This window comes from Drosophila albomicans, chromosome 3 (assembly GCF_009650485.2).
Source record: "Drosophila albomicans strain 15112-1751.03 chromosome 3, ASM965048v2, whole genome shotgun sequence".
NCBI lineage: Eukaryota > Metazoa > Arthropoda > Insecta > Diptera > Drosophilidae > Drosophila > Drosophila albomicans.
In genome coordinates this window covers 13693539-13719028 of record NC_047629.2, presented here as the reverse complement: position 1 = coordinate 13719028, position 25490 = coordinate 13693539, and the positions used below count along the sequence as shown (strand labels likewise).

At 40.1% G+C, this 25490-nt stretch overlaps 1 protein-coding gene across 3 annotated transcripts in view; it reads left to right on the top strand.

The window, feature by feature from the left end:
* The first annotated feature begins 60 nt into the window (after positions 1-60).
* The window catches only part of LOC117568376 (uncharacterized), a 54577-nt gene continuing 29147 nt past the window's right edge, over positions 61-25490 (top strand). The window contains exons 1-2 of one of the 3 annotated variants that reach the window (XM_052003864.1): positions 61-136; positions 2947-5424. In XM_052003864.1, the coding sequence (XP_051859824.1) occupies positions 3988-5424 (1437 nt within the window). In that variant the 5' untranslated portion in view covers positions 61-136; positions 2947-3987. Of the gene's footprint in view, positions 5425-25490 lie in introns of all 3 variants that reach the window. The other 2 variants (XM_052003863.1, XM_034248983.2) reach the window with 2 other exon arrangements.

Sequence of the window (25490 nt, the reverse complement as noted above, 5' to 3'; positions counted from 1 at the left end):
AGCGCGAGGCGGCCGTTGTGTTCGTGTTGCCCCATGGGCAGCTCGGGCCATTGGCATATTCCAGTTAAGCGCCATCTGCAATTTGTGGCACAGTCAGTGCCGTTTGGGGCCATCAGCAAGAAGCAGGATTGTAACGGTATATCCTGCGTCGTCGCGCAACTGTTTGTCCAAAAAAAGAGTCAAGCAGCAAAAGAACCAAAAAAAAAAAAATATCTATAAGAAACAAAAAAAGCAAAAATTAATAATTTTATAAATACATAGAATAACATCCAACAAAAAACCAATCAATGCAAATCGATAACAAAAAATGCCTTAGCACAAAATGTAATACAAGTAACAACACAACGCAAGCACCTACAAAAAAAAGAAACGAAACGAAAAAGAAAAAAAACAAGTGAAATGTTGCCAATCGAGCAGGAAAAACCCAAGCAAATGCCAATTGATAATTTATCGTTATCGTTGATAAATACGAGTGGCTGAGCAAAAAGAACGCGGTGTCATTTTAGCGATTTTTGTCGTTTTACCATTTTTGTTGGTGTTCAACTAATCAAAAGCTGCTAAGCATAACTCTCAATGGCCACTGTCTACATCGCGCTTCACCGCCCCTTCCCCATAAACTCACCCAACTGCCAAGCAACCAGCACAGCACCTCTTCTCCCTTAGCCTCAGCCTCCGCCCACGCGACCGTTACGGCAGTTGATGCTGCGCTCTTGGAAGAAATACCCACACACACACACATAGAGAGACAGACAGACAAACGCATACGCACACACATACTCGCATACATTGTAATTATGTACACACGTTTAGTTAGTTAGTTTTATACGTAACGCGAAAGCGCTTTGCAAACGTGTCTTCGATAAATCGCGATCGATAGATCTGTAACTAATATGTGTACATGCGAATCGAATAACAGTGATGTATCGACTGCCACCACATTAAGCCCTCCAAACGTTAATTGCAAAAGTGTTATATAATATGTGAAAAATACTTGATACTGGTCACAAAAGTGTGACCACGTTGCATAAACAAACGCAAAACGAAATTGCAGGCAAACAAAAAACAGAAGAGAGAAAAGAAAATTAGAAATAAACATATACAGCGCAAAGTTCGTTGCGAATAGTTTTTTGTGCCATGTTCCGGGCTTATATAAGCAGCCGCCGTTCAGAGAAACAGCAAACCCGAAGTAGTACACACACACACACACACAAACGCACCACAAAAAAAAGAGAAAATACCTATACATACATGTACGATGGCGGGTCTATGTGTGTGTCCGTGTGAGTGCTACAGTGTATATGTGTGTGTGCGCAGTGTCAACGCAGCAGCAAATAAAACAAAAGTGAAAGTTAACAAATACACACGCACAGTGTGGCCAGAGTACCCATGGAAATAAAACATTCCATTCTCATCCACTCGACTTATGATTATTATTTTTAAAAAGCGCAGCTTCTTTTGTGACACGCACGCAGCAACAAGAAAGAAAATCTACAAAAAAAAAAAAAAAATGAAAATGAAAAGTACACATACATTAAAAATCTGAAACGATTCTTCGTGCTCGAAACAAAAAGAACATTTTGCATTTGTTGTTGGACAATCAGCGGTAGCAGAAACAGCAGCAGTAGCAGCAGCTAACACAAATACCAATACACAAGTCAAATCCACATGCAGGCGCCGCAGTCGCTGTCGTCTTTGGCGCTGGCATAATATCTACAATACATATACATACTTACATGCTTACATACATGCGTACTTACCACCAACACTAACACACGTACAGTGACAAAGAAGACGGTGACTACTTCATGCTGCTACAAAAGGCACGCCGAGTGCTTGCCTGGCTGCCCTAAGTAACTACTCACACACATACACACTTCCACTTATACAGGCATACGCGCATACACTTATACCAACTGCTTTACCACCACCCACGAACGGCTCGTCCGCTGTTTTGTGTTTGCAGCAATAACAACAACGACAACAACAACAACAAAAGCAGCAAGGCAGCAGCAGCAGCAGAAGCACCAGGCATCATAGGCAGCGTCGGTCGCTGGCTGCTGCTGCGAATTATATAAATTTCTTTGCGTTGTATGTGTGTGTGTGTGTGTGTGCTGCTGTCTCACAATCGTATCTCTGTACGAGAGAGTGTGTGTCTGCGTGTGCTAGCGACGTTTTTTCGGCGTTCTTCTTTGTGCGGTGGCTGCTGCGGCTGCTTCGTTTTACTTCGTGTTCGTCATGTGCTCGTCGTCGAGCTGCTCCCACACTAGAGGCTTTCTCTCTCGTTCTGTCACACTCGCTTATTGGCTCGCTTAAAGCTGGCTGCTGTGTCACTTGCACACCATTGCTGTTGTTGTCATTCTGCATGTGCACAGACAATGCAAAATGCAAGTTTCTTTTTTGTTTGTTTCATAAATCTCTGTCATCAAACTGCATTTTATAAGTACTTGCAATTGCTTTGGATTGCGTTCAAAGCGTTCAACGCATGTAATGCTATTTCTAAATGCAAAAAGAGCGATGCTGCTGCCGTTTTGCTGACGATGTCACACACAAAAGAGAGCGCGCAGCTTAGCTTGGAGCGTGGGCGCATAACAACGAGCTCTGCTATCGTTGTCCGTTGCGTTGCGTTGGCGTTTTCAAGAAAGATGCCAACAGAGAGCGAGAGCGAGATTGCTAGTGCGACAGCGAGAGCGAGAGCTGAGTAGCGTGTGCGATACAGGGCGAGGTGTTTTGTCGATTTGAGGTGGTGTGGGGTTGGTGACTGAGGAGCGAAAGAAGCGAAAACGAAACCGAAAATTTTGTTTCGAAAACGCAACGAGCTCTGCGGCAACCTTAAAAGTCTTTTGTTTTCCAATAAAAAATAATGAACGAACAAAAAAAAACAAAAACTCATTAAACAATAAATGATAATAGTAAATGTAATATATGGTAATTGATAATGTTTTGCAGTCCAGCAAAATTGCTGCTATGTGACCTTCGTGTGAGGCAATAATGTCCAAAAAGTATGCAACAGCAACAACAACAACAAAATAAGCAAAAAACACACACGACACACACGAATTTCAATTTCAAGGTTAATGTGCAGCAGTGTCGCAATAACAACAACAACAACAACAACTGCAGTAACAACATCAACTACTAATACAACAAAAGCAGCAGCAGGAATAATAATAACATCATCAACAGCAAATTAAATAGTAACCAAGCACCAAAAAAAAAAAACGCAGCAGCAACTTCGGCCCCAACAACAACAACAGCAATAATAACATAAAATATTCTTAATAATTAAAAAAGAGAAAAAGAAATTCCTGCAAATGCAAGTGTTACAAAATGTTTTGTGTTATCGATATCAGTGGCATATAAAAATCGTTTATCGTTCGCAAGCTTACAATTAATCGGGACTTTCGTTTCGTTGCGTTACGTTACGTTGCGTTGCATTCACTTACGTTCGATACGTTACGTTGCGTTGCGTTGTGTGTTTTCTTCCCCTCCTCCCCTCACGTTATACTTCATTTTGAACTGCTTGCTGCCGAGCCTGCCATGTGTAGAGAGAATGAGCCGATCAGCTGTACGAGCCACGACTAGAAACTGCAGTGCATGTTAATTGAAATTGAAAGTAAAATCGAGCATTGAGTGCCATCTGTTGGCTGATAGCGTGTGTGCCTGTGCTCCAAGTGCAACTGCAGAACCGTGGGGATTCATGCCGCTAGCCGGAGTGTTGAGAGACGAGCCAAGCAGTTGCCAGGATACGCTTGGAGCCGCCTTTAAGGCAGCGGAGGAGACGCAGCAGCAGCAGCAGCGGGCACAGCAGCGGGTGCAGCAGCGGCAGCAGCAGCAGCAGCAGCAGCAGCAGCAACAGATCGAAACGAAACCCACATATTAATGATGATGATGGGGCCATGAGCCCATCATTACTCGCATTGAATTGGAGTCGCAAGCGCGTCTCAAGCGGGCCTGCACCATGCTAGCACCGCCGAACCCGAGGTCAATATGCGGCCAGGACCCGGGCTGGTCGTGATGGCGCTTGCGTTTATTTCGGGGGCTCGGCGTGCCAGCACCAGCAGCAGCAGCAGCGGCAGCAGCAGCAGCTCGTTACTACTAACAACAACTGGAGGAACAACCACAGATTCAACCACAGAAACAGGAACCAGAGCAACAACAATACCACCAGCAATAACAACGACGACAGCAACATTATCAGCGACAGCAGCAACGTTACCGTCCACCTACGACTCGGCCAGCGGCAGCAGCGAGTCGTTCAACTTCAACGCTGGTGGCGGCTTCACATTTCTGCTGCCAACATTCCACGACGGTAGCCCTGGTGACGGCGGCCGTCCCAGCAGCAGCGACACCGCCGACCATTCTAACAGCCACCACACACACAGCCACAGTCACACGAACACGCCCATCCACAGCTACGCCCACCACGCTGACGATCGACCGCCGCTCAATTTTGATTTCTATCGCCGACCAACGCTGCACGCACCCAACGACGACGACGACGACGAATCGTTGCTTGCCTCATCGACGCGACGTGCCCGCAGTGTCGACGAGGCCACACGGCAAGCGGGCGGTCAAGACATCGACGGACGGGGCACGGGTGGCGGCGGAAGCGGCAGCAGCAGCGGAGGCGGCACAGAGTCGGCGGCGGTTGTGCCAGAGTCCAGCGAGGCGACGCTCATCAGCGAGAACGACGACGTTGAGCCTGATACGGAGCAGGAACAGGAACAGGAGCGAGAGCGTGAAGAGGATAACAGCGGTCTGCCCGTGCAGTACGCCTCGTCGCGTGCTTTGGAGGAAGACACTGATACCGAGGCGGACGCGGACGTGGTAGCGGACGAGGACATCTTTGCGCTGGTCGCTGAGGACGATCTGCTGTCGGAGGAGTCCTTTGATCGTTTGATAAAACTAAGCGAAGACGCCGAGACCGCTGCTGCCGAGGAGGAAGATTACAATCTCTCCCTGACACAACCGCAACAGCAACCACAGTCGGATCAAAAGTTGGAGCAGCCGGAATTGGAGCCTGAGCCGGAGCCGGAGCCCGAGTCGCAGCAACAGGACGAGAGTCGATTAGTCGATGAAAGCGTGCTGCATGCGCAACACAACGAGCAACACGCCGAGGAGGAAAGCATTAGCATCAGCAACAACAACAAACGTGAGACAGGTGAGGAGCGGAGCAGGGGCAACGACGCTTATGCGTCGCATCTGATTGCAATTGCCCAAAGGGACGGTGGCACTTTGGCGGCCGCTGTTGCAACACCAACAACAACAAACCCAGCAACAACAACAACAGCAACAACAGCATCAAAGCCTGCTGTGGACCTCAAGAAATCCATACTCGGCACTGCGACCGCCATAACACGCCTTAATCCTTGGATATCAGCTTGTGATCTGGCACAGCCCGGCATAACTGGCACCGACTTGCAGGTAAGTAAGATTGTGAGACACTCTCACTCTCGAATCCCCCAACAACAATAACAACAACAACGAGTTGCTTATTGATTGTGACACAATTAAATGTGTGCAATATCTCTGGCTGGCGACCTTGTGCGTGGCTAAGAGCACAAGACAGACGCAAGGCGCATACACAGAACGCAAAACAATTGCTGAACAGTCTGTCGACAAACGACAACTGAGCGAAGCCATATTGGCCACATGCACATAATTACGTGTATTGTGCCAAGGCGAATGCGGAGTGGAGGCCACGCGCAAGTCGCGAACATAAAGCCACTGACAATGGCCAGGATTCGTTTCCCATTTTACTCTTACATATAATTCGCATAGTTGTCCAACGACTATTGCAACTCATTACAATATTACGCATACGTAGCTGAGAATTTCTCAAAAATATGCTATGCAATTTATATAAACCATTTTCAGCGTTAGCCTGTAGAAAAAGTTTCTAATCAGAGTAGCAGCTGACTACAGTAAAATGTAGGAAAGCAAAATTAAAGGATTTGCTCGATAATTCAATTAAATTCACAATTCTGTTAGGAAATTTGGAATATCAAGTATACACAGACTTTTATATACGTTGCAGCAAATTTCTATAATTTTATTGTCCGCTCTTAATAATATGCTATGAATTTTTCATAAGTGCTTAACTCTATTTTCAGCTTTAGCGTGCTTACTAAATTATTGCAATTTAATAGGATTTCTCAAGAATCTTCCTAACTTCGAATATAAAGTATACATAATTTTTCGTAGTACATTGCAATATTACGTATACGTATCACAGAATTTCCATTGAATTCTCTGAAAAGTATGCTAAGAAATTTAAAATATTTTCAGTGTTAGCTGCTTACCAATTTATATCAACTTAATCGGGTTTCTCATGAATCTTCGTGTATTTGTCGCTAATAATTAAATCAACTTTTAAACACAATTATTTCCAGTGAATTTCAAATATTAAGTATACACACTTTTTCGCAGTTCATTGCAATATTACGTATACGTAATATTAGGGAGTTGAATTCTCTGAAAAGTATGCTAAGAAATTTTCATAAGTCGTTGACAGTATTTTCAAGGATTTTAAGCGTTAGTTCGCTAAATAAGTTATATAAATTTAATCAGGTTACCCAGGAATATTGTTGTATGCTTGACTATTCCGATTTTAAACACAATTTTTAAAGTGAATTTCAAAGATTGCAATATAACGTATACGTATTCAGTAATTCACAATTTTCATTATATTGTTGAATGCTCTAAAAAGTATGCTATTTTTAACACTATTTATCTGATACCTGGTTTATTAAATTGTATCAATTCAATCATTTTTCTCTTCCATTTTCATATATTCAGCATTAAAAAGTATTCTATAAATTTGCTTGATAATTCAATCGGGTTTTAAAGAAAATGTTTGCAATAAACTTCAGATATTACGTATACGTATTTTTCTCTCTAATCATTCTAAAGCCTGCACATGCACAGTGCATTAAAAATTCGGTGACTCTCCCAGTTTCAATATATTCGGCACTTTTCTTGTCAGAACAAAGCACAGATTAAATGTGTACAAATAGTTTGCAATTCTCGTTTATTGAAAACTGGCCACATAAATACAGATCTACACGTTTTATTGCAGCTCTTTTTGTGTTGCCAGACACACAAGCAGCTTTCGGTTGCTCTCTTAGTCATTTTCGTTCTGTTTTCAATTGAACAAAACACAGGAAAAAAATATGAAAACTGATTTTGGCAACATTGTAATTAACCATATGCAATGCACAGACAACGTCACGGCATGTGAAATTTATTGGCGGCCAGCCATTGTGCATTTTAAATGAATCTCTCTGGGGCTTATTGCCATGCAATGTTATCGAAAAAAGCCATCAGCTGGCACTCTGACTATGAGATACCTACCAAATAAGAGTTCAGCTTGTTTTACGTATATGTTCGTTTTTTAATAAGTAATTCATTCAAATTTATCTTTCTTTTATAAGAAGAGTAAACAAATTGTAAGTTTTAAATTTACGGGCACTCTTTTCAATTGCTATATATACCCCATTTTGTGTGGCAGGTAGGCAGGCAAGCAATGAATAATATTTGTTAATTTATGCCACATTCGTTTCGCTTCGTCGACATTTACAATTCGCCGATGGCCAATTGTGCAAATAGTGAATGTGCAATTTTTCAACAATTGTTTCCTTTAAACGCAATTAAACAGCAAACACAAAATGCAGCAGCTGTTGTTTCACTCGAAACATTTCTTTGGCAACAAATTGGCCAAAAAACTTGCCAGTGTCAAGCGAGCAAGTTTCCATATACTTTTATTACTAGTGCGCTACTCAACTTGAGCAGCAAAGCAGCATTGTGCGGTAGCAGCAAATATTAGGGGGCACTCAATCGTGAGGGGTTCGTTCTTCGTTCGTTTGTTGCTTTCTTTTCTTCATTCATTCATTCATCCTACAGTATGCTGCTGCTTATGGCGCTGCTCTGATTGTGCATGCAAAGTGTTTGTGTGACAATTGCGCCACATCTTGGGCCACTCAAGTTTCTACTTTCACGACAGCCAAGTTGTACGCCATCATCATCGTCATCATCATCATAAGCGTGATGATCATCTGCAATGTGTTACAAATCAACGAAAATGGCTTTGGTAATTGTGCCAGCGACTGAGCAAGAAAAAAAGGAAGATAAAGACGTTGAAAACTTTCAATTCGTCGTCACTTTTTGCATTTTCATTACATTCTCCTCTTTTCACATAAATATATATATGCACAAGTATATATATGTGGATGTATTTTTGTGTTTTTTTAGCCCTTGGCTTTGTGCGCACTCTTGAAATCACAGGCCGGCATTTGAAACGTTGCCAAAATGCCCGACCACACCTAAAGATGTCTCCCACTCAACCCCTCAACCCGCCTCTGTCTGCCATCTTTAGCTCCAGTTTCAGTTCGACCACAAAATGAAATGCCTTGGGTGGCCTTTTTTTTATCAGCGCGCATAAAATTCTCATTGGGTTGCCAAGTATAATTCAAATTTTAATATTTATTAACAGCGTCGTCGTCGTCGCCGTCGTCGACATCGTGGTTGCTGTTGGTGGCTTCGTCGTTTTGCCTGTTTTCCTATGCAAATCTAATTCAATTTCGCGGCATTGCTCAATGGCCTTTTGATTGCGATTGCATTGGCATTTGAGTTTGACCATTGCCATTATTGTTGTTTGTTTTGTTCTGCTTTCCGTTCCCTGGTCAACTTTCGAGCGCTCTCATTCTCGACTAAAAACAATTAGATCTTTAAGCAGAAAGTGACATGAAAGTTTCCATTTGGCTGTGTGTGCTCTTTTATTTCACTGACAGATGGACAGTGACTTTCAATGCCAATTAATAGCTGTTACTTGGCCATTACTTGAGCCTTTCAATTACATTTGAGCAGCACACGCGCACGCTTATCGATTTTCAATCAATGCTCACCCATCCACGTGTATCCGGAAAAACACGCTCTCGAGTCGGTTGAATCTGTGTGTAACTTCTCCCTTTGGTTAGTTATTTGCGGCCAGTGGCAATTAAACAATCAAGTCAATCAATCCATTTAAATGCATTTAACTTCAGCGGCTGTCATGGCCTGTAAAATGTTTCCGAGGTGAAGTTTAAATAACGCCCGCGAGGGTGGCGCAAAAATTACATTTCATTAAATATTCATGAAGCATTTTTCATAATTTTACAACATATTAAAGCAGATTGCCAGATAGGGAGTTCGTTTGCAGGAGTTTTAATTGTAAACTACCCTCAAAGTTGTTGCGCCAACTTTCATTACCTTACGTTGGGCGCCAAATAGTATAATTTCGCTCAATGCTAACAGAAAATGAAGAAAAATTGTAATAATTAAATATTAGTGATAATATTACTACAAGTTAAAAACATTTTAACCTTCTTTCATTGAGTAGATAAGTGCTTAATGGAATTACATACGTTGGGCGCCAATTTAAAGATTTCAAAGAGTGCTAATGCTTCGCTTAAACACCTATTTAAATCTTTTATACGATTTAACTTAACTGCTATGCGATATATCTTTATTAAAATTAAATTCAAGCTCCCAATGGTAAATAATTTGTAGTTTGTGTACAGTTTTGGGTAACCCTCGTAAATACTGATTTACATGGCTGTTTACAGGCATGCTGCTAGCTGCTGGCTGCTGGTTTATTTGGTTTGCATTTATGCATGCTCTGATTGTCATATTCATATTCGTATTTGTGCAACAAATTGTGGCAACTTTAATTAAAATACCAAATGAGCTGGCGAGCTGGAAGCTGGATGCTGCGAGAGAGTTGCGTAGTCTTTGCCATCGTCATGTTGCCCTGACGGGCAAAAGCAAAGCCAAAGCCAAAGTTTTCCAAACCTTTTGGCAAGTCATCGACGGTTGCTTTTGCTTTGCCTTTGTGCAGCTGACAGCGCAATTTAAGTTGACAATCTTGTGAGCGCACAAAATGGCCCAGTTTCAATTAGCCATAACCAGCGATGTTGATGCCAAATTAGTAAACATTCTCCCGACGTGTACGAGTAGCTCTACGATGTATGTATGTGACCAATGGGCGTAGCAAGCGAAGAGGACAGGACCTTTTTTGCTCTTTTTACTTGCGTGTGTGTCGAGCTGCCGCAGACAGACATACAAATGCCAGCTGTCAGCTCATTGGGAATACAAGTGCGAGTGCGGAATTTCTGATGAGGCCTCGTTCTTCTTCTCTCATCGGCAACAAGCTCGGCTCTGGCTCTGGCATCGACAGCGACATCCACATCGACATCGACAGAGGTTGAGACTGCAGTCGCGGCCTGTTGATGTGTTGATGCTTTGCGTTGTGGTTGCTGCTGCTGCTCCTCGACCCATTGCCGAGTTGCCATTGCCTGTTGTCAAGTGCTAGGTGGGTTATTGTGCACATGGTTTATGTTGCATAGCTGAATGCTATGGCTGCTGCTGCTGCTGCCTCTGCTACATATGCATGCACTCAGCGCATGTCATGAGTGCCTGTCAAGTGCGCCTCAGTGGCAACCTTCGCCTCCGTCTCCGCCTCCTTCTCCGTCTCTGCCTCCGTTTTCGATGCGTCTGCTTCTCCATCTGCGTGTCGTGGCCTTTTTGATTTTTCTGTTGTGCGTTATGCTCTGTTTTAATACTCGGCATCACAAACAGTTCAAGGGTATATCAGCTTAGTGGCAAGGCCTGTCTGTCTGCCGATAACTTATTCGACAGCTGAAAGGAAACCACGTTAAAAATGTTGACTTAATGTCTTCGGATTGGAGCCAATAAACTTGCTGGCAAGTTATTTCGGCAACTTGCCACGCCTTAAATCCGCTATGCGAAAGTTATACGAGCGCAATTTTAAAACTTTAGTGCACGTCATATAAATTTTTGCACTTTATGACGATTGAAATTGAATCGAAGCTGCAGGCTTTGTTTTATTATAATTTTTGTACTTGTTACCCATAGGGTAAAAGGGTATTATAACTTTGCACCTGCAGGAAATGTATGTAACAGGCAGAAGAGGGAAACTCCGATCCTATAAACTGTATATATTATTGATCAGCGTTAATAGACGATATTATATAGGCATGTCCGTCTGTCCGTCCTTCCGTATGAACACCTAGATCTCAGAGACTAGAAGAGATAGAGATATGCATTATTTTCAACAAGTATGTTTCAAATTAATGCCCACTTTCACCCTCGCAAATCGAAAACAATTGAAACATCGTAATTGCGAAGTTAGGGTTTTAGGTACATCCAATAAAAACTATAGTATATATGATTTCTGAGAATTTGGTTCCCATTGGATAAAAATTGTCATTAAAATTGTTACTTTTGTATGGGCTAAAACTTACTACGGATCTAAGTTGGCTTGGCTAACAATTTGGTATATTTTGCACTCTAAGGTGTATTTTGAAAGTAATACTATTATATATAATTATACCAATTATAAGTTTTGATATATGTGTAGTATTTTTGACTAATTTATTATATTTTGAAATGAATACCGCACTGTTTTGCTTTTATTCACGTGTATCTCACAATTGAACACACTCGACTGTAGCTTTTATGCTTGTTTCTGTATAATATTCTCAGTTTGCGTGTGCCGGGTAACTTGCAGTGAGTACATACACACTCAAGGGCTTGCTTGTTGGTTGCTTTTTAACTTTGGTTTCTATTTCCAGTTTTGCACGTTGCATAGTCGAGTGGAAACTGAAATACAGCAAACAACGGACGAAATTCAGGCGGGTGGCGAGTGGCAAGTGGCTGTGTTGGCAAACAAATCGAAGCTTTATTCAAGTGCTACGATATTATAGAAATTGTAGTCCGGCATTTGGTATTGCTATTGGATTTATTCAATAGTTGCAAAAATATGATGCTGGCCATTTGCAAGCAGTCAAAGGGCTGCGCTCTGCCGTTGCAAATTCAATTAAAAGCCATTGCTTTGTTGCATTAAATTCAAAATTTCATAGAGCTTCTAGTTGACTCAGTCAGTCAGTCAGTTTGTTAAACTTGCGGGTGCGAAAGAGAGAGAGCGAGAGAGTGTGTGTGAGAGAGAGAGAGAGAGAGAGTAGTGTGTGAGTGCGCTGTGCGAGTGTTTATTTGTGTCAAGGATGTGCACACAAAATCAATTATTTTGTAAGCAGGCAAACGCACAGTGGCAACTGAAACTGCTCCCGCTCGTTGTCGTTGTCGATGCCATGTGCAATATGATTACATCATTTTCACTGCCAGCTCACAGTTGTGGCAATAACAACAATAGCAACGGCAGCTTCAAACCCAATGCCAAGACAGTCAGACAGTCAGACAGACAGACAAGCCAAATTGCAGTTGAATGCGAGCGCCGTCATAAATTTCCGCTCCTTCGACAACGAGCTGTAGTAGCTAAAGGCTAAAGGCGTCTCCTGTTCGCTCGCTTGCTTCTCACTCTTCCCTTGAATGGCAAATCGTTGCGAGCAATGAAACTTGTGGCCGCCAGGGATTTGGACAGCCTGCAATAACACTGATTGAATGCGCCTCGCCGCCGGGCCACAGCAAAAAGCTGGGCAACTGGGCAACTCTGTTTCTGTTGCTGTTGCTTTTGCTGTTGCTGTTTCCTGCCATCCAGCAGGGACTGATCCACACACAAACACACTCGCACACATCGTTCAGTTATTGGCATTTCCGTTGTCCTTGTTGGTGCCACAAAAGAGAGTGAGAAAGAGAGAGAAAGATAGAGAGAGACTCACAGATTCGTAAGTAAAGTGCTTCAGGTTGGGCATAAGAAATTCATAGGCATATCCTTCTCACTGTCGACTTGCGGCAATTGAAGCTGCTTTACGACCATTGTGTCTGAATGGCAATTCATTGCGCTGCCAAACAGATTGAAGATTGTCGATTGTAGATTGTATATTGCAAACAACATTGATTAAGGTTATGGACCGCCTCCTCCCCACAACAAAATTGAAATTAAATTTGCCAGCAAATATCACAATCTGTAAAGAAATTGCAATCGCATATGCGAGCGAACTAAAGCTGCTCTGTTAAATATTCTAGCTGATTAAATGGCATCAATTTCCTGTTGTATCTTAGCTTCGACTTAAATAATAATAGAATATTAAGCATAATTATAATTTCAATTCTCTGCCGGCAGGCAGGCAGCAGGCAGCAGGCAGCAGGCAGTTAATTCAAACATATCTGCATCTGAACAGTTTTCCCCTCAACTCGCTCTTCTTGCCCTTAAATTGTCATCGTCAACTGGCTGCGATGAACACGAAGTTCAATTAGTTACCAGCCTAATTAGCCTGGCTTAGCAGCCGCTTTGCAACGCGTCGTGTTGCCTGTCACCCTCACCCTCATCCTCCCCTCTACCCTCCCTTGAGGTGCTTCAATCCGGCAACCTTCGCTGCGGCCACATCCGTTAATTACCGACAATTTGCAGTGCAATTTGCATGAGGCTGTCAGCCGACAGTTGCCTTCTTGGCTTAAGCCAACCAGCCAGCCAGCTAACTTTCTTGGGGAGATGCAAATGGCGTTTGGTCACGATTTTGCCAACAGCAGTCGACAACAAACTGAAGGCATCTCGCATTCATGACAGTCTGATTGAGTGAACGATTCTCTGTCTAGCATGCATTGCATTGATTAAGACATTTTGGTAGCCTTTTGCAACAATTGCAAATCGGACTCAGTCCATGCACGGACCACGCCCACTGTGCAATTTAATGCAATTATATGAGGGGCGTTTCGGCCAGCAGATTGGAGGTTTGGAGTTGCTTCTCGCTACTCGCTGCTGCTGCTGCTGCGGCACGTAAATTGCCGTGGGACCGGCTTAAGTGGAGCGACATCCTCTGTCGTGCCCCTCGTCGAGTCCTCACGGAGCTGAAGCTGAAGCCACATTCGTTTGCCGTTTTGGTTTCCTCTTTTTTTTTAGTCTGTGTGTGTGGGTGTGTTTTTTCGTTTTGCTCCCATTTTCGCCTGAGCGCAGAGCTCAACGCTCGGCGGTGCAGAGCAGAGCGTAAATTATTCAATGAGCATTGTTGAAAAGTTGCAAATGAAATTCAACTGAAGAATTTCATTACGAGTTCAGCAGGAAAAAAACAAATAGGGAATTGTAGTGCACAGTGAATAGAGGAGAAGCAGCGAGTGATGACGAGGTTCGCAGTAAGGTGTGCGGAATAGCAAATCAGGCCTCGAAGCCATCGAACACAACATATTAACGATGGCTTTGTTGATATGCTAGCAGCGAGTGGCGAGTGAAAGTGACGAGTTGGATATTGTTCCTTTCGCTCTTTAAACTTTTGGCAATATTTAATTCCACTTTTTAGAGATTGGACATTAACGAGTTAGAATAACGAGTTAACATATTTTTCTATAGCTGTTTACATTACTGGTAAAATACCTTGTGATTAGTTGTAGCCTTTTTAATGACCAGCGAGTGAAGCAATTGCAATGTAAAAAAGCTATTCAAAGAATGTAATAAATCTTTTTAGCGATTGGAAAGTAACGAGTTGCAATGTCAACTTAAAATATCTTTTCTTTGTAGCGAGGAAAAAGTAGCAAACGTACATATTGTAACGAGTAACGACTAGCGAGTGACAGTGGCGAATATAGTGCTGTAATTGCAAAGTAAAAAAGCGGCTCAAAAAATTTAAGACATCTTTTTAGCGATTGGAAAGTAACGAGTTGTAATGACAACTTGCAATAGCGAGTACAAATATATTTTCCATTTCAGTTTACATACTGTAGCGAGTAAAGTTGACGAGTGTCATAGGACGCACGAAATCTATTCACCATATTTTCTCTTTCTCAGAGATTTGAAAGTGGTTTCAATTCGTATCAGTTGGACGAAGTTAACAACCGGATTATCGGCAAATATTGATAATGCATTGAAGCCATTGAAACCATAAACAGAGTGACATGTCCAGTCCACCTCCTTCTATCAGTACCTAACATAGTATAGTAAGTGGGAAGCCACAATGCTGTCCACAACTGTTTACAGCTCATTTGATGAAATTAATGCCATTGTGTTGTCATTAGAGACACGACAACAAATACTCGTTGCCTACTCGTATGTTGTGTTGTGTTGTGTTGTTATGTGTGTGTATAGTATGCAAAGTACCGGCGAATGTTTGACAAATTAATGTTGATAAAATTGTGTGGCATAACGATAGGCGTTTCCTTCTGTTCCTTGTTCTCGCGTTGTTGTTGTTGTTGAACCTTTCAATTTAACGCTGTGCGAAGAGCAAACAATGCGAATACACTCACTTGTATGAGTATCATTCACGTTGATAGACAGGTGCGTTGTTAACTGACACACCCACACTCACACTCACACTTACATACGCCCACACCTTGCACGCACACTCGCATACACTCACTCACAGACTCACACTCGGACTCAAGCTTGGGACTTTGGCACATTGCCTAATTCCGTGCGATTCGATTTTTGGGCGCGGTTTCCGGTCTGGCGTCCTTTTGTTTGCCCGTTAATGGGGCTTACGGCCATCTAGATTGATATATGCATAAATAATGAGTAATAAATACACGCGCTGTTTAAATATGATTAAAATAATGCTCCCAAGTGCCGACGAAATTCCCCTTCCTCCTATACATACATATTTGATGGATGGCTTTCGATACATAAATTCCACATTATTGCATTAACGCTCGCTCTCTCTTTCTAGCACTTTGCTTGTGTTTTATCTCCCTCTCTTCCCCAATATGTCTGAACTCTGACATAATATGAGAGCTTTCTCTAAACAACAGGAACGATTAAAAGTTCTTTGAAAACTACCAAAAAGTTGAACTTTCAAAATGCTTAAATAAAGTTTTTAGATAATTTTCATTATTATATTTAAGCTTCGCAGGTATACAATACATCAAACGCTTGGCCTTATAATGACTTCGAAGTGACATCAAGAAGTTTGCATGCATTTCCAATAAAACTTTTATAATCGATACAGGTGTTTATAAATACTTCAAGTACTCTTGAAAACAATTTTTGTAAATATAAATTCTTTTTATCTAATATTTTATTAGTTGTTTTTAATTGGGAATTCCAGAATTCAATTTCTGGCAAATTGAAACCGTCAAATTTTTGTGATTCCTGAACATTTACTTAAGAAGAAAATATCGGATGACAGAATTGCATATTTTATACTCTGTGGAATATTTTTAAAATACTTTATTGTATATCGATATACTAAATATAAGTTTTGGTATGTTGTATGTTTCAGTATTTTTTTAGTATATTACTTATGTATATTTAGAGGATTCAACCGCTCAAACTTGAGTGCAGGTTTCTTATTTGTTTTATATTATGATTGGGAATTTCAGAGCTCTATTTCTGACAAATACAAAATTAAATTGCTTGCGAAGAGGTAAATTTATTTATAAAATAAAAAACGAATGACAATCTACAGTAATATATATTTTGTGCTCAAAGAATATTTTTAAAGTGTTTTATTCTATATCGATATACCAAATATAAATTTCAGTATGTTGTATGAATTAGTATTTTTTGGTATATCAATTATGTTTTTTATGCAAAAAGGGTAGCGAGTATCCCACTATCGGGACTGCGGCTTTCTCACTTTTTCTGAATTGGGAATTATCTAAATGAAGTTGAGAAAAATGGAGGAATTATATTAATTTTTGAATAGTTATAATTTAATCATGTACCAACATAAGTTTCAAAGCTAGCTCTATAATCTGATAAACGATAGTTCTTATTGAAAAGCTAAATCTTTTTCTTTTTCTTACTTATTAATAATTAAATTTTCTAATGCTTTTTCGAAAGACTTGTGGAATCAAATTTGCACCATTCTCGACATTTCGTCACTGTCCATCCATCTGTCTTTCTCTGTATGTTTATTTGCCTTCGTCTCTTTATATGCGTCTGTGTGGTTGGAGTATTTTGGGATTGCGGAGTGGAGTGGAGTGGCGGAAACATTGAAATGATTTGTCCCATTTGGAGGTTTACTGCGCCTTGGGGAGCACTCGCTGAATTATGCACACAGCACACTGTAATTGTCCTGGCCCTGCACGGCATGGCATGGTATTATAACACGGAATATAGCATGAAATACGGCACAACGCAGCAAAAAGCTCTGCTCGATGTTTCGTGATTTGTGCTTTACGCATGCTAATTTGACGTACACTTGAAAGAGATAGCAGAGACAGCAGAGAGAGAGAGTGAGAGAGAAAGACAGTGTGTTTTGCATTTACAAGCGCGATTCGACAGGTGGAACAATCAGACAAGCTCAGAGAGCTTTTAATGAGCTTAATTGCTGTCAAGTGCATTAAAAGCTTGCGCTTGCTGCCTCTTCCACATTATGCAACACAGTATTGTGTTGCAACAGCAAATGAATCTGTATTATCAGCAAAATGATTGCATAATTCATGGCGGGGTTGTCTCTGTTGTGTTGTGTTGCGTTGTGTTGTTGTGTGTGGCAGCTGCGCTAAATTGAAAGTAGCAAGCGATGCCAAAAACAATGGCAAATGACCGACCGCGTAACCAGCAGACGAAGTGCAAAAAGAGAAGCGAAGTAGCTGAAAAAGCCAACAGCAGCCAGAGAAGTGCATGTTTATGATTTTGACAACAAAGTAAGCGACGGCGGTGGCGTCGGCAACAAAATGTGACCAGCATCAAGGTGAAATGACAGTTGTTATTGTTGTCGTTGTCGTGCCAGTTGTTGTGGCAACTAGAGGAGGCAATGGCGGAGAGGGGCGCTGCTACTCATGACTCTCTCTCTGTGTATATCGCGGCCCGTCAAGTGACAAACAATTATATGCAGTCGCTGCCCTTGCGTTGCTGTTGCTGCTGCTGTTGCTGCTGCCAACATCTAACTGCGACCCTTCTTGGGCTGCCACTCGCGCTGCCTAACCTCTCTGTTGCCTTCTCTACTATCCTCTCTCTTCTTTACAAACTTCTCTTGTCTCCTCTCTCTCTTTTCCATCCATGTGCCATCATCCCTAGCGAACGCTGTGAGCCTGCTGTCTATCTGTGTGCGTGTGTGGCTGTCACTTTTTTACGTTGCTGCCAGGCAAACACACAGACACGCATCACACACACACACACACTCACATATTGCATTTGGAAATTTGAGTGCTGCTTGCGACATGTTGCAGCCCTGCCGCTTCTAACGCCCTGCCTGCCACAGTCGCTGCTGCTGTTGCTGTTGTTGACGTTGCTGCTGCTGTTGTTGCTGCTGTAGCTGTAGCTGTTTTGCACTTGCATTTTTCTTGCACCATTGTTGACAAGCGTTGAAATTTGACACACACACACACATACACAAACACAGCGAGTGTGTGTGTGCATTGTTTGAATTGCCTGTCGAGGTTAAGCTGTAACATTTAAAGTGTTGTCGGTTCCGTTGCCGCTGCCGTTGTTGTTGCTGTTGTTGCTGCTGCTGTTGGTGTTTAGCTCAAGTGCACTTTTGGTTGCTTCCTCTTTGGCGCTGACAGCTGCCCCATGCCACACACACACATACACACATACTGCATGCTTTGTGCTTAGTTTTCTTTGCAGCAGCATTTTAATTGTTTTCCCAAATATTTGCAGAGAGCGAGGCTCTCGACAAAAGCAGCAGAAGATTAACTCAAATTTTGTGCGACTCGAAACTGACTAATTGAATATGAATATTCATATGCATTGATGTTCATCAAATACAGTAAGACAAAAGACAGAAACAGAGAGAGAGAGAGAGCGAGAGAGAGAGAGATAAAGAGAAGTTGCATCTATCAACACTTGTCACAAAATTGTGCTGGGTCAAGTGCGCCCTCTGGCGGTGGACAGCGTCCAATCCACAGCAAACTCATTGTGTCTGTTGTTGTCGAGGGAGGGGAAGAGGTGTAGGGGGAGGGGGAATGAGCTGGGGTACATTGCCTGCCTGTAGAGGCTTATTAGACGAAAGCCTTTCAACTGGCAAAGCCAACAACACACAAAGGACATTTAACTAGCTTGCCACTAGTTGTGTGTATATGTGTGTGTGTGTGTGTGTGTGCCTGCTATTAGCCATAATGCATACACTCCATTATGCCAGTGCTTTGTTTAAGGTTTTTTGTGCCTCGTTGATTAGAGAGAAAAAGAGAATAGCGAGATAGAGACAACTTGTTGTTGCAACAATAAAGAGCTTAGGCTCGTCAGTTAGTCTGTTGGTCAGTCGCCACTTGCATAAGACACACAAACACACACACACACACATCACAAAACAAGTAAGAAAACTATGGACGAGTGTGGTCGACTGCGATATACCCGTTACCATTATTTGAAATAAAAGCAAAACAGTGCAGTATTATTCTAAAAATAAACCAAATTAATATAAAACAAAAATACCTCAGGTTAGAATTTGTATATTGATATATGTACAACTACATTCAAAATATACCATACAGTGCAAAATATACCAGATTGCCACCAAAAGCTACTAAGGTCCATACAAAAGTATTTTTTAAAAATATTGTACAATTTTTATCTGATCGCAACCAAATTTTCAGAAATCTTAAGGACTATAGCTATTTTTGTATGTGCTCTAACTTCAAATATACTCTATTTGTTAAATTTTAATCGATTTGGTGAGGCAGAAAGGGGAGTGAATAAAATTTAATATGCGTTCAAACATGACAAGTGCAGACGAAAAAAATTGTATTTATATCTCTTATAGTCTCTGAGATCTAGGTGTTCATATGCATAGACGGACAGACAGACAGACGGACAGACAGACAGACGGACATGACTATATCGACGCAGATTATGAATATATATATACTTTATAGGGTCGGTGATACCTTCTTTTGCAGGCACAAAGTTATAATACCCTTCTACCCTATGTGTATCGGGTATAAAAAACCGAGAGATACTGAAATGAAGAGAATGAGGGTGAAAGCGAGACGACAAACACAGAGCTCGTTGTGAAGCTGTCCGCAGTCGACAGGCACATGAATGTTTTAGCTATTGGCCACGTGTCTGGGGCAGCTCTTTGCTGCAACAACAACAAGAACAGCAAGAAGAACAACAACAACGGCAGCTGTTGCAATTTCAATTATCCACAGCTACGATGATGAATATTTCATGCCAAACATTTTCGAATTTCATCTCGTTTTTCTCGATCTCTCTCCCTCTTTCTATCTCTTTTTCTCTCTCTCAGTTTGTTCTGCTGGCTTAAAATACGAAAACTGCTTGTCCAACGGCTCGTATGCGTAATATGCATGTGACATGCATTTTCAATGCTGGCAAATTATTGGGTTGTCTGCCCATTGACATTCTCATAATTGCCAATAGTTTATTTTTTTTTTTATTTTGCACTCTGCATTTTGTCATTCTGCATTCGGCTGTCGGCAAATCAACATTGCCGCATTTCAATGCAATTATTGTGGCATATTTATGGATTAGACTGTGAATAGTTAAAGCCATTTTGTGTGTGTGTGTGCAAATTATTCGTGCACAATTTACGCTGTCAAAGAAGATAATTACTCGCTCTTAAATTGTGCGTCCCTGTAGTAATATTTAAATATATATTTTTTGGCTCTGTGTGTCCTTAATTTGCCATCGCACAGGGGCATTCTTGAAGCTCATTTAAGCTACTTTATAATTAATAGTTAAGGTTTTTGTGTGTTGAGTCTCTTTGGCCTGCTGAGTCTCTTTGGCCTGCAGGTAAAACCGTTTCAAACTTCACATTTTTGGCCATAAAAAACAATTCGGCATAATTAAGTGTTAGCCAGCTTGAGTAACAGTTGGCAGTTGGCTTGCAACTTGGCCACTTCATTTAAGTAAGAGCCTGTGTATGTGTGTGTGTTTGAGTTTGAGTTTGTATCGCAGCCACAACATCAGGACTTTAGTATCCGGTTTGCCAGCTCTTGTTACTCAGATTGAGATTGAGATTCAGCTTCAGCTTCAGCACTCACGTCAAGCACAAACTTTTCATATTTTCCCTTGAATTTTGCATTAACCAAAACTCGCGAAACTTTTGCAAAACTTTGCATTTTGCATTTTCAAACTGTTTGAACAACCATCGGACTGAAATGGGAAGCAACTAATCAGCGCCGACGGCAAGAAACATGGGCGAGGGGGAGGAGTGGAGGGCAAAGGTGGCCCAGGGTCAATGGGGAGGCTTGGGTCAGGGCAGAGACAGGGGGACAGGGGGAGAGGGGAGGCAAAGGTCTAACAAATTGTAATGTCAGTTCATTCTGTAATTTCTTATTTCGCTGTTGCGCATTGAAGAATTTATCTTATTGCTGTCTTGTATTGTCCGTGCGCTGCTTTTCCGTTCCGTTAACCCGCTCTCCCCTCTCTTCTCCCCTTTGTCCACTCGGTCAACGGGTCGCGGGGTTACGACAACCCTCGTCCACCGCCTGCTCTTAAGCAATCGCCGACACAATCCTGGGTCGCATTGTTGTGCATTGGGCCGCAGCTGGTCTGCCATTAAATCAACAATGGCGGCGTGTACACGTGCTTCTCTAACCGTGTGTGTGCGAGTGTGTGTGTTTTATGTGTGTGTGTCTGTGTGCTGCGTACTCTATTGTATTTATTGTACTCACATACCCTGCAAATTTTAATCGAAATGCATGGACACCAGCTTGCAATAAGAGTAAAACAATTTTAATATTTTTAATTATGGAAAGCTTTGCTTAATAAAAGTTTCATTTTAAAAATTTCTTAATTATTCAGCAATTTTTGAAATGAAACCTTTATATATATAATGAAACTTTTATTATAATAAATATAACTCAGATCATTATACAATATTTGAGAAATTCAAGTATAAATTCAGCATATTTTAATGAGAATATTTCATTTGGTGGCTATCATAAAAAATATTTTTTAATATTTTCAAGACATTTCTTCAAATAAGCTTCATTTTATGGCGACTTAAGCAATCTAAAATAGTATATATTGATAATATTAGAATTAAGTAAAGGTTGAAATCACTAAGAACATAAGGAGAAAGTGAAGTAAATATTCACTATATTTTATTGAAAATATTTTATTTGGTGGTTCTTATACAAAAGACTGTCAAAGGCTGATATTGCTGCACACAAAATAGTGTGGCAAGGCTAACTTTACCTAAAATTAAATACTCTTAGATATTTGTAGAACGATTCTAAAAGAAGTATCGGTTAAAGAAAGAGGACATAACTTAACAAAACATATTTTAAAGTTTTTAAAGTTGAACAACTTAACCTTAAAAAATATTGATTTTATTATATGTTACGTAATTCAACTCTTGTGTATTGTATGTTTTTATACCTTGAACAATTATAATAATAATGAATATACATAGTTGTCTCTTTGATCAGAAGAAAATATTTGAAAAAAATTTGTATTCGGTAATCGAAAAAATATTTTTGGAATTTTCAAATTTTCACGTGTTCTCCATGTATGGACAACTAGAGTTTTGCGCGTATAATGGCAAGTTGTATATCAAAAGTTTCGCAATGAAAATATCTATCTGACCAAATTTCATTAATTTTTTTTAATATTTATATTTCAAAATGTAATTTATAAATCAGAAAAATCAGTAAAGGCCCATTTGAGGTTTTCCAGTTTATATTGATAAAGCAATATAAAAATTGTGATATATTAGACTTGTAGAAAACAAATTTATATCTTGATTTATTTATAAAAGCTAAAAATTATAAATTTTCTAATAAATAACACAGTATCAAATTCTATTTATCCTCAAGCTTTTGCTTAGAAAATATATTAAAATAGTATATTTCTAAAGAGTGAAGAATTTAAAGCAACTTGAAGCATTTAAAATGAACTTTAAACTATGAAATATTTGAGCTGTGCTCTTCAACCTTATGTAAGTTGTAAATAATACATTTCCTGCAGCTCAGTTCAAGTTGAGGTTGATTAGAATAATTTTGGCAGAGATTCGCTTTGCACTTTCATCACATCGAAAGGTCAATCGTCGATTGTTATGGCAATTAAACATTATCGCAGATAATGCCTAATTTGATGGCAAACGTTTAAGTGCAGATTATGAATGAACTTATGCAAGACACTTTCTGATAATTGCCAAACACTTTAGTGCAGCTTAGACGTCATGGTAAATTTTGTGTTGCTTAAATTTTTGGTGCATGGAGAAATGCGATTCAATTTGCTGGCGACTCACGCTTCGAGGGTATTTTACAGTCTGAGCTTAGTTAATCCCTTTATGTGTCCGTTGACCATTGTATGGCTTTTCATTTGTCTCTCTCGTATTCTCTTTCGCATTCGCATTCTCTTTTTCTCTAAACTGACTTATATTTGGTGTGCGTGCTGCATCGAGTGAGAATCCAACTTATTGCTATTATCCTGGGAAAAGGTAAAAAGAGTAAAAAAAGTGGAGTAAAGCAGGGGCTCAGGCAATTGAGTTTTTATGCGTCGTTGATTGCTGCACATATCTCTCTGTTGCTGCTGCTGCTGCAATATTAATGCTACCTGCAATGCAATTTCAACACTTACTTCTGCTGACTTTGCGATATCTTTTGAAGCTGTTACCCTTCTTTATTTTGTTTTTTTTTTTTTTGGGAGTCTGTTACACTTGGTAATCAATTTCGCTTGTTCTTCGGTCCACGTGTGAGTGGCATTAACGAGTTCGCTTCGCTTGCTTCGCATTGATATCGGCGGCGCCATAAAGTATGCTACGATAATTTTGTTCCGTAAAATATTTGTTTTCCTTTTCCATTTTTTTGTTCTTTGTGTTCAGATTTTGTTGTTGTTGTTCTTGTGAGTGTGTGTGTGTGTGCGCGCGACTTGAGTTTAATGCCGGGGCATGTGGAAAAGTGGAAAATTCCAACGAAGTGCGGTCATTTTAATAACGAAAAACATCAGCTCTTTATGCACTCTTATGACGCTATAGTTCTTGCTATTGTTGTTGCTGTTGTTGGTGTTGCTTTTGCTGTTCGTTTCGTTGTTTCGCTTCAATTTTACTTGCTCTTCTTCATGTTATTGTTCTTGTTGTTGCTGTTGTCGTTTTATTTTATGACTTTCACTGTTGTTGTAGCTGCATTTGTTGTACTAGCTGCAAAAAACTTTTTCAATATGCGAGAGTACTTTTTGTTTTCTACCCCGTTGCTTCTTCTCCTCGCCTCCTCTCGCATTCTCTTTACTCTCCATCTCTCTATATAGAACTATGTGTGTGTATGTGTGCACTGTGTTTGCCACTAACCAGTTTAATTTTTAAATAAATTATAACATTTCCACACATTTGCAATTATCAGTCAAAGTTTTCGTTCACAGGAAGTCACTCTAAGCTTGCACCTCTTAACTATTTTCCATGTCGTCGTTTAAAATCTCTGCATTGTACCTAATAAAATAGTTAATGGTCATACACTAGAAAACACTAATAGTTCTTCGTATTTAAAACTTACTAATTGTTTGAAGTATTTGCAACTTTCTAATTATAACAACAAAATTTTGTGTAGCTTAAAACTTATTTTGAGGCATTTGCATGCCAAAGCTAACAAAATAAATTGAGCTCTTTTAAACATATTTTATACATAAATTTAATAATTTTAGTCTTGGCTTCTGGCTCTTTAATTGAAGAGAATAATGTTGTGGAGTATTTATGACAATATTTTGGAGATTAACTTGAAAATATTCTTTTTCTAATAGTCAAAGATGCTGTCAAAGATAATGTAATTTTTAATTTGTTGTATGTTTAATCTTCGTCAACTCTCTGATTCTTTAAGTGCATTGTTTACTCGTTATACATTCGGTAGTAGGCTATTTTAACTTTGTGTGGATATTTAATAGGCAAAAAGAATCCATCTGCGACTTCATATATGTTCCTGATCAGCGGGTCAAAATTCTGCCGCATCTTTCGTGCTTTATTTGCATCGTTTGGTCTGTTAATAGTCTGGTCTGCTTTGTACTTTGTGTCTTATTTCGATCGTAATGGTCGTAATATACTAAATATAGCTTTTAGTATATTTTAGAATTCTTTCTCAATATATTTCAAGTTGAATACCGCGCTCACACTTCTTGAAAGTGGGTAGCAGGCGATGGTATATTAATATACTAAATATAGCTTTAGGTATAATTTAGAATTATTTGTTGCTGTTGCTATATTTCAACTTTAATATAGCTTTCGCACTTATTGAAGCATTATCTCCTTCCCTACTGCATTTTTCTGACTTATTCCATTGTGGTCTGTTTAATTCATGTTCACAAGTCTAATATTTTCTTTTCCTTTCTAAGTGCTAGGTAAACTAAAAATGTATTGAATTCTGTCAAACTTAAAAATTGAATATTATCAATTTAAACATTATTATTATGTCGATTTGACGATTCTCCCTTTCTCATTTAATGTTGCATTTATATTATTTAAGGTGCTGTAAGATTGTTTTTTAGTGATGAATAGCATAAAATAGGGTACATTTTTGTGTTGACTCAAACACATATCGATAAAAACAAAATAACAAGCGTAATTTAGAAGCTAGAGTCTCGAATTTTGGTACATACAATAATACCTATTGTTTGTAGAAGTTATTTAATTCCAATGCATTGGGACAATCTGGTACATTTTAGTAGTGTATGGTATGTTTTAAATATAGTACTATACCAATATCTTATACCA